General features: G+C 35.7%; 1 protein-coding gene and 1 long non-coding RNA gene across 5 annotated transcripts in view; both read right to left on the bottom strand.

Moving 5' to 3' along the window:
• STAG1 (stromal antigen 1) overlaps positions 1 to 19,943 on the bottom strand; it is a 405,253-nt gene that overhangs the window by 183,254 nt on the left and 202,056 nt on the right. For 3 of the 4 annotated variants that reach the window (XM_032265673.1, XM_032265683.1, XM_032265691.1), the window contains one exon: positions 4,737 to 4,941. In XM_032265673.1, coding sequence (XP_032121564.1) covers positions 4,737 to 4,941 — 205 coding nt within the window. Of the gene's footprint in view, positions 1 to 1,774; positions 1,918 to 4,736; positions 4,942 to 19,943 lie in introns of those variants that run through there. The other variant, XM_032265693.1, reaches the window with a different exon arrangement.
• On the bottom strand, positions 12,787 to 14,198 carry LOC116541482. The gene is made up of 2 exons (XR_004264830.1): positions 13,451 to 14,198; positions 12,787 to 13,226 (listed from the first exon to the last, which is right to left on the bottom strand). It is a non-coding gene; the product is annotated as an uncharacterized LOC116541482 (long non-coding RNA).

Raw genomic sequence — 19,943 nt, 5'->3', positions numbered from 1 at the left:
GCTGAGGTGGGAGGACCACTTAATTCTGGGAGGTGGAAGTTGTAGTAAGAAATGGAAAATAAACACACATTAAAAAAAAAGAAAGGAAAAGAAAATGCATGCTGTTCATTTTCTTAATAGCAGTTCTTGATAGTTTGTCTACTTATTTCTGACTTCCCCATCTGCCATGTCTTATTACTTTTTATTAAAACAGAATAAGCAAATCAATAAATTCTGAGTAAAACCATGAATGAAGGGAAAATACTGGCAAATATTATTATCCCTTTTTGTCATTACAGAATAATAGCAGCAGCTTACTAAATGCCAAACATTGTCCCAAGCACTCCTAATCTCTTTTCTTTCCCACTTTGCGAATAAACAGAGTGAGACAGCTATGTTAAGGACTTGTCCAAGGTTATCCAACCAGTAAAGGGCAAAGATGGTTATGAATTCAGACAGTCACTCCAGAATCTCTTCTATCAACCATAGCATTACATGGTTTTAGCAACTGAAGGCCAAAGAAAAAGATTTCAATTTTCTGAACAAAAATTATTTTCAGCTTATGATTATAAATTAAAGCAATTTCATGTCATTTCTTTCCTCAGAGATGCTAGCTCTGTAAGAAATGTTAATCAATAATAAATCATATGTCAATATAAAATCAACCATAAGGCATAAAGAAATGTTTATCCCTTAGGAGTCTTAGAGTGACTTCTTAATAACCACTGATGAAGACTGACCTCATGGTGATCTCAACCACATTTTCTAATTTTTTTCCCAAATTCATTTTAGGAGGGAAAAAAGTGAACAGAATCAATCATCATGTCATTATTAATACAACTTTTGTATTTTAACTCCCCTTTGTTCAAATTAGCATTTTCTCTTTGGAAGTCAGAGGTAGTCAGCATTAATATATTTATAACATCACAGAAAATTAAGTAAGTAAGAAAATAACAAAAAATTAAAACATTAACCAACATTACTCATCCTGAATGTTACCCTCTAACAAAAATCTGAAGTCAACAAGTTGTAAAGTATTGGTATACAATTTAAAAGCAAATGCCTAAAAATAAATATAATCCTGAAAAACAATTATTTGAGAGTAAAATCTTCATAACATGAAACAAGAAAGTGGTAAAACAAAGAAAATCTTATTTTTGACCTTAAAAAAAATATTTCCTCATAAAATAAAAATGTCATCAAATTTGAAAAAGAAATATGTTCCCAGTCTCAGATTATAAATTCACCAAAATAATTATGACACAATATTTCTTATGTAAATTAAATCCATAAACTGTACTACTATGTCCAACTGAGACATCTATTTCTAATAAAAATAAGGGCACTTAGTTCTGAATATCAATAGTTAATGAAAACTATAATAAGAAGCTTCTTTATTATAGCGGGTCAAACAACTAGGACAGTAAGTTTTAAAATTCCAACTAAGAGAATAAAGAAAATATGAAATTTACTTGTTAACAGTCTCTCTCATTTTAATGGTAAAAAGTATTCTAAAAAGAGTGTTTACCTCCAATGGAAAAATAAGAATATACTTATGACTGTGGAATAAACAGACATAATGAACTACAGAATGACAAAAACTTTTAATAAAAATGTAGTAAAAGTATACAATTAAATGCAATGCATAAACACTGACAATAGGGACACATTATTTAATTCATTACAAGAAAATGGGATATTTGGAAAACAGATTAAAAATACTACTGATAAGATCACTCTGATGACTTATGAAGCTCTGGAACTCATCACATCTGTACCCTACAAAATAACTAACCTGATTGTCTCTCTTCTCAGCTAAGATATAAGCAATGTCAAGGAGCATTTTATTCCAAAGCCGATAATCATATCTGGCCATAACTGCCTTGTAACTGTCCATGCACATAGTCTTTGAAGCAGAGGATTAAATGTTCCTGCCCATTTTATCTAGTCCCCAAGACTTGTCCTGTAAAGTGAATAAAAATGATTATCTTTTAATCTATTCCTTGTACATATAGCATTAAAAATAAGAAAAGGGCAAAGATGAGAACAAAATGTCCTTGAAAAGATGGATAATTGTTGGTCAACCTGGAATTAAGTTCTCAGCAAGCCCTTTGTGCTTCGTTAATTGGTAGGTGATTGCTATGTCTCACATTTTATACAAGTGAGCCTTGGAAGATAAGACCATTAATTAGTGTAGACACATGGAAATTATAGTAATACTTTGAAGCAAATTGAGAGCACGACTGAAGAGTAAGTTTTATCCTTTGAAAATTCTGTATAAACATGTTGTTTGTTTTTTTGATATCTGATTTTGAAAAATAGTTTCAAATTTAAACAGGCTACATGATGATATTAATGTAAAAAGAACACAGGTGAAAACAACATCACATTCATGAAGTAGTTTTAAAAGTTATGATGGATATAGGTAGATTGTGGAAAGACACAGAAAAGCAATGGGGGGAGGCAGGAGACAGTCAATTCAAAAGGAATAGGAAGAAAGCCATAATGAAAATATATTTAAACATATGTAACATTAGCAGATGGAGATAACCAAAGGGATAAATATAGAGAAAACGATACAACGAAAGTTACTAAAAATGAGCAAAGAAAAAGTTGAAATGGATCATGATAAAGGCAGTAAAATACAGTAATGCTGCATTTACATGGCAATGGAGGACAAGTAAATCAATTAAAGTACATTATTCACAAAATTAAAACAATGTTTTAAGAGTTAAAATATTCTGCATATTTCTATAATACAGCACTCCTCTTATGTTCCTAGAGCATACGGCATATACTTAATCTTTTAAACAGAATGCATACAAGCTTCTAAATTAAAGAATGGTAGCTTGCCCCTACAGAGAAGCCAAAGATGGTACTGTAACTTAAGATCTGTAAACTAATTTTTGTGTCTTCTTATTTTAAATAGTCATTTCACAATACTATCAGCCCTCAATTAACTTGTTGCTTCTCCTCTCTTGGCCTTGGGAAACCCAGATAATAACTTCTGTATCAAAGCAAATTAATTAATTTTTATGGCAGCAATATTAGTCATTTACAAGCAGTTTCTACTTTATTTTTAAAGTTTTTTTTCCTTCAAAATTGCTGAATTTCCTATGCATATGACAACCAGGTAAATGGGCATTACTGTACACAGAAAGAAGTAAGAAAGATGAAAAGGAATAGAAAACACAAAGAAAAGAAAAAAAGCAAAGACCAAATGCAGAGGATACTACTGAAGGTCATAAAATTAGGAAAAAAAAAAATGTAAAATATTATATAACTGTTTGAATAATGAACAGCATTTTTACAGTAACTTTTTAAAAAAGATCAACTGGGTACAAAATCTTTTTCTTCCTAATAAGGAGAAGACACTATCAAAATATAGAATAAACTGTATCTGACGTACATTCTACATAGATATTTTTCAACAGTTACATTTTTATTTTGTCTTTTGAAAAAACATAAAATTTGATAAAATATCTACCTCTCTTCCTAATGAGAAAAGAATACTCTCAGAAAAAACAAACTGTGTTTCATGTTTATTTTGTTAGAACTGTAACAATAAAAGATACTATGAATTCACTGAGTAAGTGGAAAAAAAGAGAATTGGGAAAAAAGGAATGAAAAAATATATAGATGATTCCAGTTATTATCATATTGGCTTTGGGCAACAGGTCAAGCCAGAAAATGACAAAATTTTAAAGCAGGCATTTGCAATGAGTAGTTCCCAAATCACCAAGTATCAACACTGTCTAGGAACTTCTTGCCCAGCAATCTGTCACAACAAGCTCTGTAGGTGATTCTGCTGTGTACTAAGTTTGAGAAACAGTGCTTTAAATAAATTAGATAAATGAGAATTTAAAATTTAAATGAAGAATAAAATGTAATTAATGAGTCTAAATCTGGTTTATTATGATAGTAAGTAAGATAAATACAGGCAAAGTTACTGCTACTGAAAAGGATGTAATTTGGGATTATTTAAACATACAGTTATGAACACCCAATGAGTATACACACATTCCACTAACATGAATTTTTAAAAAATAGTCATTTTAGGTAGTCACAGTTAAAGCAGGGAAGGAGAAACAGAACAACTGCTAAATTAAGAAAATTACCTCGTTATTGAAAATCAAGAAAAACAAAGAATACAGTTGGTTGACAAGTTGTCATGATAATTCTAAAAGAAAGCAAAAGTGAAAACTAATCTGTTAGTTCTTCAAATTATCTACAGCCAACCTTAAGAACTGATTTTAAGATGTTAATATTTGAATATGTTTAAGCTATTACAGCGCTAGGAATAGGAAGAATGTCTGTTACCCTACTGGATGAAACTGTTTCAAATATATAAACAAGTATTTACCTACTTATCTTTAATAATAATGAGCAATAAAACAATGTAATTATGCAAAGAGAAAACAGAATAAATTTGGAATTTCAACTATTATTACTTGGGTTTTCCAAAGAATTTGGCCTAATGGTCTCTTAAAATTTCTCTAGTTATAAATAAAGATGCACATAGGTACTAAACATTCAGATAAACGTTTGTTGACACTGGCCAGAAAATTTCTATTTTCATTCTTTAGGCTACCAAATGCTAGTTATCAAACTAGGCATACATTTTAAGAAAAACTATTCAAATGAATGTTTTATTCTAATTAAATTTTTAATTAAATCTTATTCTCATTAAGTTTTTAATCAGAATAAAACATATTCAACAAAACTAAATGAAAGGAAATAAAATGTTGGTTACTTACCAGCAAGGGTACTTGTATGCCTAAAAGCTCTGACCTGGGAGTCTGACAAACCCGTCAAAAGGGAGATTACTGTGTCCATCATATACTCATCATAAATTATGCTATACTGACATTGTCGAATCAGGACTCCAATAAATTCACAAAAGTTTGAACGAAATTTTTTCCACTGAGGTCCAGGCATGGTAAGGGGATAATCACCACTGTCCTAAAAAAGAGAAAAAGAACATATTCAGTATGTCATATTAATAGAGTTTGATCAAAGATTTTTTTTTCTTCCTACCTGTATAGGAACCCTTTTGTGCAAAGTAGTTATAAAAAGAAATAGGTGACTTTTGTAGTACATTTGATTGATTTATCTTTCTTTGGTTTTGATCTACCACGGCTAAGTAATTCTTAAAGTGCTCAAAATAACTATTTTAGAACCAGCATCTACTTTATTGTTCTAAGCCTTTCGTTGAAAATAATAGTTCCCCTTTGTTGTATTTGGATCTTAGTTGAGATAATTCGAAATAGTAAAAATTTTTAAAAATTTTGACTAGAAAGGATGATTGCTATTTGAATTTTGAACAAAGTAAGCATGATACCTGTGTCACAGTACATCTTTCAATATTTTGAACTGAATTTTTAAGAAGCAACAATTTGAAAAGTATAAGCATTTCATTTAGAAGTCCAGAATAACCTTTTACACCTGAAATTCCAATCTAATTTCTTCAAATTTTACTACGAACTCGATTTTAATTCTACTTCATACACTGGATTAACTTTTCTAAGAAAACAATCTGTGTTCTTGATATCACCAGATTGTGTCATCTTGTTTAAAACACAAAACTTAGAGTACAGCCCAACTGGTCAGCGGTTTCCCTCTCTGGCCTAATACACTTAAGTACAGAAATAGAAATTAACAAGGTAGAGAATGAGAAATTCTGTGAACACAGTTGCCTAAATATTCTCAATGTGTAGCTTTTTGTCTTTTCTAGAACAAAGTGCTGTTAGATCCCAAGAACATGTAACAAAAAGCAGAGATTAGAAGAGACTGGACTCAGAGTCAAAATCCTGAAAAAAAGTTAATGTTGGTGCTACATGAGTGGTAGGGGGTGCTACATGACTGGGAATGTAAGTGTAGATTGGAGAAGTTATACAGACTAGAGAGCAAATGTATTTCCTAAAGGTATCTCAGCAGTCTATCTGCTGCTTCTATATCACAAAACCCCATTATAGTAAAGTTCCTCTTGTTTTATACCAACTGAGAGAATCAGCCATTTTGTGATCCACAACAACTGAACCTGGGCCCCAGGGAAACTACAGAGAAAATAAACCACCTAACCAGGCTCAACATCAAGTGAGGAAGGGAAGGCAGAATAATCAGTACTTCGGAAAACCTGAAAAACAAGCATACTTCAAAAGATTCAAATGTAGTACAACAAACAAAACCCCTAAGGAACTAAAATAATTGATTTCTTAATTAAACAATTCAGTTCATGAATTGAAGAAAATAATGATCATTGACAGGAGATATATAAGTAGCCTGGAAAATAATGTGTAAGAAGTATCTGAGGGGAAAAAATGTAATTTGCTAGATAAGTCTTCTGGAAAAGCCTTTTAAAGTGAATGACTGATGTATTATGATGTTTTTATTCCTTTTTTCCTTCTTTTCACTGATCTGAAATGCATAAATGTTGCAGGATATTCAGTCATCTTGCAGCCATGAAGAAACAAGTATGAGGATCATGAATGCTGAAGAGAAAAATGGGAGAAGTCTAGGTCCTTGATGACTACTCCCACATTTACTTTGCATGACAAACTCCTTTGAGTTTAAGCCACTATTGGTCAGCTTCTCTGTTACTCAGAGACAAATGCATTTCTACTGTTGGAGAATAATTATGAGCAGTGAAGAAACATGCATTATTTAGTAAACGATTCTGGTACAACTGGTGTTTACTAGTGGCTTCCATTTAGGATGTAGAAAGCAACAATGAGAATAAGCCAAATCAACAACAAAAAAAGCCTTAACTTTTCTTGAGGTCATTTTGAGCTGAAGTAATTTAAATTCCAAAGAATGATAAAGCCCTCCAAGAAGAGATGAGTCATACAAACTCTATCACTGGTAGTAGAGCCTGGGAAGAAAAGGAGACCGCCATAAAAATGGGTGAAAAGAAATCAACTAAAATTGTAATACACTGTGCAACACCTAGGGGCTGCTAGCTTGTCAGTATGGAATGACAAGGGGAGTTTGCACTCACTTAAAACTATATTCCACAGGTCTTAGGCTTGGCACAGTGGCTCATGCCTGTAATCTCAGCACTTTGGGAGGCTGAGGCAGGCGGATCCCCTGAGCTCAGGAGTTCAATCAGCCTGGGCAACATGGCTCTACAAAACATCTCTACAAAAAAAATACAAAAATTAGCTCTGTGGGGTAGTGCATGCCTGTAGTCCCAGCTACTCAGGAGGCTGAGGTAGGCGAATTGCTTGAACCTGGGAGGCAGAGGTTGCAGTGAGACCACACCACACCAGTACACTTTCAGCCAAGGACAATAGAGAGACTTTGTCTCAAAAACAAACACAAACAAACAAGCAAGCAAGCAAGCAAGCAAACAAACAAACAAACAAAAAACACAAAAAACTATATTCCACAGGTCTCAACCAGGTACCAGGTACTCACAACAAAGCCTGGGGACAGGGAAGAATAACAAAGAACACCTCTCTTGTTGAGGCAGGCCTACGGGGGTAATCATGAACTGCTGGGGGAAAGACAAGATGTCTTGCTCACTTCTCCAGACCTCTCTAGTCTACAAAGTAGCCCCAATGTGGTGGGAATAGGAGTAAGAAATCAAGTCATCTGGCACAGCAAAGACCCACTGCAGCTGAGAGAAGTGTAGAAGAAAAAACCCTCTATGTGGGGGAAAGAAGGAGACAAAACAATGTCATGAGACCTGAATCCTATACCAATACCAAGCAGAGGCCTGCCAGTATTGAAAGAGGGGCAGAAACCTTGACTGTTGCTTAATTATGAAAAGCCAAAAACTATACGTTATGGCTTATTGTGTGAGATAACTGAGAAAAAGTGCTCCATGACTTCAGAGTACATCCATGCAGAGTCCATCATTTGGGTTTTTGACATTTAATAAGTTTGCTTAAAAAATCGGTAAAACAGAAAAAAAGCATTTGCAAGTGATTAAGGTAAGCCCCGTGTATGTTTGAGTGAAAGTACTACTTCAGGCACGATGCCTCCTGATTAACAGCTATGCAGGGAGGAAGGGCCCACACCGCTACAGTACACTTCTGATCCCGTTTGTTTTACTACCCGTATCTAAATAAATACCTTTGATAATAGGTAACTGCTCTCTTACTAAGAGATAGTCTCTATCTGTAGAAATGTATTTTGAAAACACGTATTTTGCACAGCAATTTTGTATCCATTTAAACTAAACTTTTATCAATAAAGCACCACTGTTTACATATTAAAAAAAAAAGAAAAGAAAAGAAAAGAAAGAGGGGCAGAATCCCCCACTGAAGGCCAACCAAAGACAACATAGAGGTTGGCTGCTACATAAAAGGAGAGACAGGAAGGCTGAGGAGGCCTCTTGGTGGCTCCAGGCACACAAAGCATAGTTAAACTGAGGGATGATCAGGACAACCGATGTCCCTCTCACAGCGCCAGGCAATAAGCAACACCAGTCTACCACTAGCAGAAGGGGTAACAGTATGGAGAGAGATGCCCTCTGTAGCATTGGGGTGCAGAGACAGCAGAGGTCTCCGAAGGTGAAGCCTGAACACAGAAAACTTTGGAATCCTAAGCAGTTCATCACTAATCTGAAACCTGTGATACATTAGGTAGTGACAGCAACAACGAAACACACATCTACCTCAATTCCTGACTGCAATTAAAATTTTATACATTTGAAACTTTTAGTTTGTGTACTGTGTGCAAATATTACTGTAAAAATTTTTTGGAAAAAGAAAAAAAATTCCTGTATCCACTTCAAGAGTTTCTTAACTCTAATACAACTATTTACAAATTTCTCCCTTATATACACACTTACACATGCCACGTAAAACGAACTATAAAGATGGATGGTAAAGTGACCTCCCTAAATTGAATGACTGTTCTCCCTACAATCTCTTCTTCTTTCTCTGCTTTATTTTTCTGTATAGCATTTATTGCCATCTAGCTACCATAATAGTTTGCTTATTTCATTCATTGTTTTTTCCCCCCCCTAAATCGAACGTAAACTCCATGAGGGCAGAGGTTTTTTTGGCCTGGTGTATTCAGTGCTATATCCTCGATGCTTAGAAAGTAACAGACACTCAAATATCAAATGAATTAACCATTAGGCCAGGCACGGTGGCTCATGCCTGTAATCCTATCACTTTAGGAGGTCGAGGCGGGCAGATTACCTGAAGTCAAGGGTTCTCGACCAGCCTGGTCAACGTGGTGAAACCTTGTCTCTATGAAAAATACAAAACTTAGCTAGGCGTGGTGGTATGAGCCTATAATCTCAACTATTTGGGAGGCTGAGGCATGAGAATCGTTTGAGCCCAGGAGGAGGAGGCTGCAGTGAGCAGAGACTGAGATCACGCCATTGTAAAACTCTGCCTCAAAAAAAAAAAAAAGTTTTTTGAAACTATCCACATTAACATCTTTGAGAACACCATATTTCTGAAATCACTAGCATACATTCCAAATTCTACAGTGCCATTCTCTAACATATCACAGTATTACAGTCAGTGCTTAAGATATAAAACCACATCTATGAAGTTACATATCACCATGATAGAAACAACTTTTCATTAAAACTAAGGATACTAAAAACTTGGGCTAAGATTAGCTCTCTCAGGTGATCCTATACATTCCCAAACTCCAAAGAAAGATAGAGCTTGTTTCTGTTTTTTTCTGGGGAACTTCTATTCATGTTTAAAAACTACTTTTTAAAGGCAACAATGAGAATAAGCCAAATCAACAACAAAAAAAGCCTTAACTTTTCTTGAGGTCATTTTGAGCTGAAGTAATTTAAATTCCAAAGAATGATAAAGCCCTCCAAGAAGAGATGAGGCATACAAACTCTATCACTGGTAGCAGGGCCTGGGAAGGCTTGGCACAGTGGCTCATGACTGTAATCTTTTAAGCATAAATATTTTGTGACACACTCACACTTCAGATAATCAACTCATCCTTTGGGTTGTCACTGAGTCTTGTATACTTCTCAGCTATTAAACCTGTCAAGGTATAACTGCAATTAGTTTACAAAGCTCTATCCCCATTTAGGATGTGGGCTCATGATCTACAACTATGACTTTATTGGTCTTTAAATATACAGTTCCCAATTAAAAGTTGGGCTATATTAAGTGTTCAACAAATATTTATCAAACAAACAAAAAAATAAATTAATCTCATAAAAATACAGTTAGAAAAACCAAGTTGTTCGTTTATTCAGCCCTTGTTAAAAAGTTATACCTGGAAGGGGCTTTAAGATAGCTAATTAGAGTCATTTCATACACCATCCACTAAGAGGAAGAAAAATATTAAGTACATAGGCCAGATGCAGTGGCTCATACCTGTAATCCCAGCACTTTGGGAGGCTAAACAGGTAGATCCCTTGAGTCCAGGAGTTCGAGACCAGACTGGACAACATAGTGAAACCCTATCTATACATTAAAAAAAAAAAAAAGCTGGGCGTGGTGGCATGCTGCTAATCCCAGCTACTTGGGAGGCTGAGGCACAAGAATCACTTGAGCCCGGGAGGTGGAAGCTGCAGTGAGCCGAGGATGCACCACTGCATTCCAGCCTGGGTGACAGAGCTAGACTCGGTCTCAAAGAAAAACATATATATATATTAAACATAAAATCACAACTTGAATAGAAGATCATCCAATGGAATTCAACAGAAATGTGACAGGAAATGGTTAAAGCAAAAAAGAAGAAGAAAGCAAAGCAGACTGCTTGTCCAGGATCACCTGGGAGCCAACAGAGACTCCTCAAAATGAAAAGAGGAAAAGTGAGAGACCCTTAATAGTCTACATTCCCACAGTGGCCTCCTGCAATCCTAGCAATGGAAGAACACTTTGATCCTCATGGGCCCTGAAACTATGCTGAGCTGCTGGGAGACTGTAAGACAGCACTGCTCTAGAGAGAAAGCTCATGCTCAGTACTACAAATTCCCTGAGACCTAAAGAGCTACAGCAAGGCACTATTGTAGAGCCCTAACCCGGACAGGCTCCAAACTATCCTGGAGCCCAACAGTGCTGGGCTGAAACACAAGAGAAGACTGAACTGCATGCAGACCCCAGGGCATAACTGCAAAAGACCCTGGCCTACCACATCTGGATCTGATACATAACTGAGGCAAGGGCTACTACCATCAGCACCGAGATGCAGGGGCCAGTGGTGCATATGTTCTCCATCTGCCAGTCAGGGCTGTCTGCCACTGAAGGCAACACCGTCCTCATGAGTGGAAGGGCAGCAGCATAGCTGCCACCACCCCCTACACAAGCATTCACTGATAACTTGGTGATCACCTCATGCCTGCCTACCACAGCTGGCACCTGCACACACTATCAGAGGACCGTAGTACAACCCCACCCAGCCTGGGTTGCCCCAGCTCCATACCAAAGCAGTGAACAGCCCAGAACACCACTGTTGGGACCAGAACTCCTTTCAGGTACACGGGATTAAGCCTACCTACCCAGTCATTACCACCACAGGTAGCACCTGGAGACTGGCAGTCTAGATCACTGCAGCAACTGTCAACACCAGTGCATATTGCTTGGGACACAGATGCTCTGCCACTTTCACAGCCCATGTCACACTGGATGCCCAGTGGCCAAGAACCCAATAAATAATTCAGAAACTACACACACCCAGAATCAAAGCCAAAGAGTACCACCCAAAGAATGCTTCAGCTAACATCTTCAGGAGAAAGTCATTCCATGCAAAAGCAAATTGAAACAATTCAAAGAAGTAAACTGCTATAACAGATGTGAAGATATCAATTTAAGGACACAGAAAACATGAAAAAGCAAGGAAATATGACCTCTCCAAAGGAATACAAGAATTCCCCAGCAACAGATCCCCTCCCTCCACAAAAAAAAAAAAAAAAAAAAAAAAAAAAAATCACAAACTCCTGGAAAAGAAACTCAAATTATCCATTCTAAAGAAGCTCAGTGAGATACAACAGAATTCTGAAAAGCAATACAAAGGAGTCAGAAAAACAGTTAAGGATACAAACAAAAAATCTACCAAAAAAACAGATAGCATTAAAAACAAAGAGGCCAGGAGAAGTGGCTCACACCTATAATCCCACCACTTTGGGAGGCCGAGGTGGGCAGACTGCTTGAGCGCATGAGTTCAACACCAGGCTGGGCAACATGGAAAAACTCTGTCTCTACCAAAAATACAAAAAATTAGTGAGGCATGGTGGTGTGTGCCTATAGTCCCAGGCCAGAGGTTGCAGTGAGCTGAGATAGCGCCACTGCACTCCAGCCTGGGCGACGGAGCAAGGGACTGACTAAAAATTAAAATTAAAATAGAAAACAAAACAGAAATTTTGGAACTAAATAATTTATTGAATAACATACAAAATACGTTTGCAAGCTGCAACAAAAGACTGTTCAAGCAAAAAAAAAAGAATATCAGAACCTGAACACAGGACTTTTGAAATAGACAAAAATAAAGAAGAATTTTGTTAAAATAAGCAATGCCTTTTTGACATATGAAATACCTCAGAGTGCCCAAATATTCAAATAATTGGGGTCCCAGAAGGCCAAGAGAGAATGAAAGGATTTTAAAACCTATTTAAAAAAAGAATAGATGAAAACTTACCAAGTCCAGCAAGTGACATAGATATTTAGACACAAGAGGCTAAGATCCAAAAAGGTCTTCTTCAAGGCACATTACAATCAAACTGTTTATAAAGTCAAAGACAGAGAGAATTCCAAAAAGAGCAAAAGTGTCTAATCACATATAAATTAGAAACCTTCATCAGGCTACCCGTAAATTTCTCAGCAGAAACCTTATAGGACCAGAGAGAATGGGAGGATATATTTACACTGCTAAAAGAAAAAAAAAAAAAAAAAAAAAAATGCTAGTCAACGACACCATATTCAGTAAAATTATCATTGACAAATGGAGGAGAAATAAAATGTTTCCCAAAAAAGCAAAAGCTAAAACAATCTATCACCACCAGATCTGTTCTACACACACACACACACACACACACACACACACACACACACACACACAATGCTTAAGGGAGTCCTAAAACTAAATGTTAACGAACAACATTTACCATCAAGAAAACACACAAAAGTGTAAGTCTCACTGGTAAAACAAACAAGCGTATGATGAAGATAAAATAATCAAATAACACTGCTACAGAAAACTACCAAACCACAAAGACAAACAACAAGAGAAAATGAAAGAAACAATAATGTAACAAAACCACCCAAAAACAATCAACACTATGACAAGAACAAAGGGTCACACCGTAATATTAACTTGGAATGCAAATGGATTAAATGCTCCACTAAAAAGACACAGACTAGATGAGTGGATGAAAGACAGGACTTAACTACATGCTGCCTACAAGAAATGCACTTCATCTGTAAAGACACATACAGGCTGAAACTAAAGGAATGGAAAAAGATATTCCACACAAACAGAATGAAAAATGAATAAGAACGGTTATACTTATGAGTAAAACAAACTTTACATCAGAAACAGTCATAAAGACAAAGGTCATTACATAATTATAAAGAGATTAACACAACAAGAATACTTAACAATTTTTAGTATGTTAAAACTGGAGCATCCAGATTTATAAAGCAAACATTACAAGTTCTAAATAGACTCCAAGACTGTAACAGTGAGAGACTTCAACATCTCACTCTCAGCATTTGATCATCTAGATAGAAATTCATTAAAGTAACACCAGATTTAAACTAGACCTTAAACCTAATAGACTTGACATTTTTAGGACATTTTATCCAACAACTGCAGAATATACAGTATTCTCCGAGATCAAACAAGATCGGATGCATTGAAGGTGATATGGCCATAGAAAGAATACATATTATTCTCATTAGCACATGGAACATTCTCCAGGATAGACCATATGTTATGCCACAAAACGAGACTCATCAAATTTCTAAAAATCAAAATCGTATGAAATATCTTCTCAGACCGCAATGGAATAAAACCAGAAATCAATACAAAGAGAAACTTAGATACTCCTGAATAACCACTGGATCAATGAAGAAATTAAGGTGGAAATCAAAACATGCCTTGAAACAAATGAAAGTGTAAACACAACATACCAAAACCTGTGGATATATAGCAAAAACTGTAATAGGAATCAAGTTTATAGCAATGAACACCTGCATCAAAGGAGTAGTAAGGTTTGAGGCCAGGCACAGTGACTCATACCTGTAATCCCAGCACTTTGGCAGTGGGTGGATCACCTGAGGTCAGGAGTTTGAGATCAGACTGGCCAACATGGTGAAACCCCGTCTCTACTGAAAATAAAAAAATTAGCTCGGTGTGATGGCAGGCGCCTATAATCCCACATACTCAGGAGGCTGACACAGGAGAATCATCTGAACCCGGGAGGCAGAGGTTTCAGTGAGCTAAGATCACGCTACTGCACTCCAGCCTAGGTGACAACAGCGAAACTCTGTCTCTAAATAAATAAAAACAGTAGTAAGCTTTCAGTGAAACAATTTAATGATGCACCTCAGGAACCAGAGCAGGAAGAACAAACCAAATGCAAAATTATCAGCAGAAAACAAATAATACAGATCAGACCAAAAATAAATGAAGTTGAAACTAAAAAAAATACATCAGGTCAATAAAATGAAAAGCTGGTTCTTCAACGAGATAAAACTGATAAACCACTAGCTAGACTAACAAAGATCCAAATAAATAAAATCAGAAATGAAAAATGAGACATTATAACTGATAGCACAGAAATACAAAAGATCAGAGACTATTATGAACAAATAAAAACAAATTGCTTGATCATGGTATATTATCTTTTTGACATGCCATTGACTTTGGTTTGCTACAATTTTTGTATCTAACTTCATCAGGGATGTAGGCCTGTAGTTTCCTTTTACATTGTTGTTGTTGTTGCTGTGTCCTTATCTGGTTTTGCTAATAGGGTAGTGCTGGCTTTCTAGAATGAGTTACTGAGAATTCTGTCCTCTTTAGTTTTTTTGGAATAGTTTGAGGAGGACTGTTATTATTTCTTCTATCTTTAGTAGAATTCAGTTGTGAATCCTTATGGGCTTGGGTTTTTCTTTAATGGGAGACTTTTTGTCACTGATTCAATCTCACTACAAACTCACTAATATACCATGTCAAGCAAGATGTACATAAAGCATGCAAAGGTGGTTTAATATATGCAAATCAATAAATGTGATACATAACATCAACAGAATAAAGAACAAAAACTCTATGATCATCTCAATAGACAAAGAAAAAGCATTTGGTAAAATCCAACAACTAAAAATTCTCAATAAACTAGGCAAAAGAGGAATATACCTCAAAATAACAAAGTTCATATATGACAAACCCACAGATAACATCATACTGACTGGGGAAAAGTTAAAACCTTTTCCTCTAAGAACTGAAACAAAACAAGCATGCCTACTTTCACAAGTCCTATTCAACATTGTGCTGGAAGTCCTAGACAGATCAATCAGGTAAGAGAAAAAAACAAACTGGATCCAAATTGGCAAAGAGGAAGTCAAACTATCCTTCTCTGAAGATGACATGATCTTATATTTAGGAAAACCCAAAGCCTCTATCGAAAAATTTCTTAGAGCTGATACCAAATTCGGTAAGTGCTTTAAATTTTTTCAACACATAAACATTGGTTTCTATATATTAATAATAAAATAGCTGTAAAAAAATCAAGACAGCAGTCGCATTTACAATAGCTACAAAAAATATATAAAAATAAAGATAACTAAAATGAAGGATCTCTACTAAAAAACTACAAAAGACTGATGAAAGAAATTGAAGAGGACACAAACAAATGGAAAGACATCTCATGCTCATGAACTGCAAGAATTAATATCGGTAAAATGTTGGTACCAACTGAAATTTTTTTTAAACAAAGGTTGATAAACTGACTGTTACCTTTTTTATTTTTATTTTTTGCATTACTATAAAGGAATACCTAAGACTGGGTAATTTATAAAGAAAAGAAGTTTACTGGATCAGGTTCTGCAAGCTGTATATGAAGCATAGTGCCAGTCTGCTCAACTTATACTGAGGTCCTCAAGGAGGCTTATAATCATGGCAGAAGGTGAAGGTGAGCCAGTGAATCACATGGTGAGAGAAGAGGCAAGGGGATAGGGGTGCCATACTTTTAAAAATAACCAGATATCTTGTGAACTCAAAGCGAGAATTCACTCAATATTACGAGGAGGATACGAAGCCACTCATAAGGGATCTGTCCCAATGACCCAAACACTTCCCACCAGGCCCCACTTCCAACATTGGGGATTACATTTCAACATGAGATTTAAAGGGGACAAACATCCAAACCATATCAATGACCATACTATTAAAATCAATACACAGATTCAATGTAATCCCTATCAAAATACCAATGTCACTTCTCACAGAAACAGAAAAAAGAGATGCTAAAATGTATATGGAACCAAAAGAGAGCCAGAATAGCCAAAGCAATGCTAAGAAAAAAGAAACAAACAACAACAACAAAAAAACAAAGACAAAAACCAACAAACAAAAACAAAGCTGAAGGCATTACAGCCTGACTTCAAATTATATTACAAGGATATATTAGCCAAAAGAGCAAAGTTTTGGTATAAAAATAACTATACATACCAATTGAACAGAATACATACAGAACCCAGAAATAAATCCAAATATTTACAGCCAACTGATCTTTGACAAAGGTGTCAAGTACATACTCTTAAGACACCTTCCTTCAATAAACGATGCTGGAAAAACTGGATATCCATATGCAGAAGAATTAATCTGAACCCTTATCTCTCACCCTATATAAAAATCAACTCAAGATAAATTAAAGACTTAAATGTAAGACCTGAATCTATAAAACTAGTAGAATAAAACACAGGAAAAACAATTCAGAACACTGTTCTAGGCAAAGAATATACAGTCAAGACATCAAAAGCACAGACAACAAAAATCAAACAAAAAAAGGCCAACAAGATATATTAAACTAAAAATAAAAAAAGCACAGCAAAGAAAACAGAGTGAAGGGACAACCTCTTAAATGACAGAAAATATTTGCAAACTATTCAGAACACTCAAACAACTCAGCAATTAAAAGAAAAAAAAAGCACAATCCCATTAAAAAGTGAGCAAAGCACATCAATAGTCAATTCTCAAAAGAAGACTTAAATGGCCAACAGATATGTGAAAAAGTACTCAACATCCAAAATCATCAAGGAAATACAAATTAAATGGACAATGAGATATCATCTCACCCCAGTTAAAATGGCTATTATTCAAGAGAAGAAAAACAAGAGATACTGTTGAGGATCTGGAGAAAAGAGAACTTCTATACACTGTTGGTGGGAATGTAAATTAGTAAAACCACCATGGAAAACAATACAGAGATTTCTCAAAAAACTAAAACTTTCATATGATCCAACAATCCCACTACTACATATTTATCCAAAGGAAAAGAAATCAGTATATCAAAAAGATACCCACACTTGCATGTTTATCACAATACCATTCACAATATCAAAGATACGGAATCAATCTAAGTGCCCATCAATGGATGAATGGATAAAGAAAATGTGGCATATACATACAACAGGATACTATTTAGTTGTTAAAAAAAAAAAAAAGAATAAAATAAAGTCATTTACAACAGCATGAACAGAACTGGAGATCATTATATTAAGTGAAATAACTCAGGCACAGAAAAACAAATACCACAATTTTTCACTCATATGTGTGAGGTAAAAAACTTGATCTCATAGAGATAGAGAATAGAATGACAGATATCAGAGGGAGGGAGGCGTGTGAGGAGGAAACAGAGAGGTAATTATAAACAACTTGCAGTTAGATAGAAGAAATAGGTTCTAATGTTTGATAGCAGGGTTGGGTGACTATAGTTAGCATCAATATATAGTATACTTCAAAATAGCTAGGAGAGAGCCAGGCATGGTAGTTCATGCCTGTGATCCCAGCACTCTGGAAGGCCAAGGCAGGTGGATCACTTGAGGGTAGGAGTCAAGACCAGCCTGGCCCACATGGCAAAATCTTGTCTCTACTAAAAATACAAAAATTAACCAGGCATGGTGACACAAGCCTGTAATCCCAGCTGCTTGGGTGGCTAAAGCAAGAGAATCACTTGAACCCGAGAGGCAGAGGTTGCAGTGAGCTGAGATCATGTGACTGCACTCCAGCCTAGGCAACAGAGTGAGACTCTGCCTCAAAAAACAAACATGTAATCCCAGCACTTTGGGAGGCCAAGGCGGGTGGATCACGAGGTCAAGAGATCGAGACCATCCTGGTCAACATGGTGAAACCCTGTCTCTACTAAAAATACAAAAAATTAGCTGGGCATGGTGGTGCATGCCTGTAATCCCAGCTACTCAGGAGCCTGAGGCAGGAGAATTGCCTGAACCCAGGAGGCGGAGGTTGCGGTGAGCCGAGATCGCGCCATTGCACTCCAGCCTGGGTAACATGAGTGAAACTCCGTCTCAAAAAAAACAAAAACAAAAAATAACCAAACAAACAAAAAACAACAACAAACTAAGAGAGAACTTGAAATGGTACCAAAACATACAAATAATAAATACTCAAGGTAAAAGATACCCCAAATACCGACTCGATCATTACATATTCTATGCATGTAAAAATATTCACGTGCCTGAAAAACATGTAAACTACTATGTATCTATAAAAGCAAAAAGGCATACCTATAATAAATAAAAAACGGAATTCTTATTATCTAGCTTTAAGTCAAAAATCTAATAGGTTGTAATAACTGACAAATTAAATGTGATTTATTTTGTATTACTGTAAAATCCAATTTTGTACATGTTTTAAAACTAACATAAAAACCAGACAGAAATTTAATCTAATAGCCACTGACATAAATGTTATTGTTGATAATTTGTTATTTATATGTTATGTATGTTATTGACACTTTGGCTTCATGGGTATCTCATTTAAGCATCTCTCATAATTAGTGATGTCTCAGATAATGTAATGGAGAGGTCTGACTCCATCTAAAATGATTGTTTTAGATTAAGAGAGTATAACTGGTCCACTAAAAAATGCTAGTATAATTCTCTGTATTGTTCCAATTTTAGTATATGTGCTGCCGAGGCGAGCACAAAAAAATGCTAGTATAATTCTATAACTTATTGGATCATCAGTAGGAAACTGATAATAAAAATAGCCAGAAACAAATTAATAACCATAGTTGTCCAAATTGAAAGAGCATAACTGTTACTGAGTAATCTTTTCCCAGCCATTTTAGTATCATAAACTTCTAATTACATAAAACACAGAATACGGTAGTAGTTGAAAGTATAGAGTTAGGGCCAGGAACAGTGACTCATACCTATAATCCCAGCACTTTGGAAAGCCGAGGTGGGTGGATCACCTGAGGTCAGGAGTTCGAGACCAGCCTGGCCAACATGGTGAAATCTTGTCTCTACTAAAGATACAAAAATTAGCCACGCATGGTTATGTGTGACTGTAGTCCCAGGTACTCAGAAGGCTGAGGCACGAGAATCACCTGAACTGGGGAGGCGGAATTTGCAGTGAGCAGAGATTGCACCACTGAACTCCAGCCTGGGCCACAGAGCAAGACTCCCTCTCAAAAAAGAAGAAAAAAGTACGAATTTAGAGCTAGACTGGGTTTAACTCCTGGCTTCCCATTCAGTAGCTGTGTGACCTCAGGCAAGTTTCTTAACCCTTTCATGCCTCAATTTTCTCATGTGTCACATGGGCATAACAACACTACAAACTACTTACCTCACAAAAATGTTGTGAGGATTAAGTATATGTAAAGCACTTAACAGTGCTTGCAACCATTAAGCATAATTATTTGCTATTATTATTATTCAACATGTTTGCTTCTGTCCCCAATAGTTTGAACTGCAGGGTTCAGTTATTACGTATTTCCTTTATTACACTTTTGCATATTACAAATTCATTAACATTTCTGGAGTCATCATGACTTTTTAATTATG

Source organism: Sapajus apella, unplaced genomic scaffold (assembly GCF_009761245.1).
Source record: "Sapajus apella isolate SASKATOON/1434 unplaced genomic scaffold, GSC_monkey_1.0 scaffold4, whole genome shotgun sequence".
Taxonomy (NCBI): Eukaryota; Metazoa; Chordata; class Mammalia; order Primates; family Cebidae; genus Sapajus; species Sapajus apella.
Note: the sequence above shows the minus strand (reverse complement) of the source record. Positions and strands in the feature narration are given on the sequence as shown.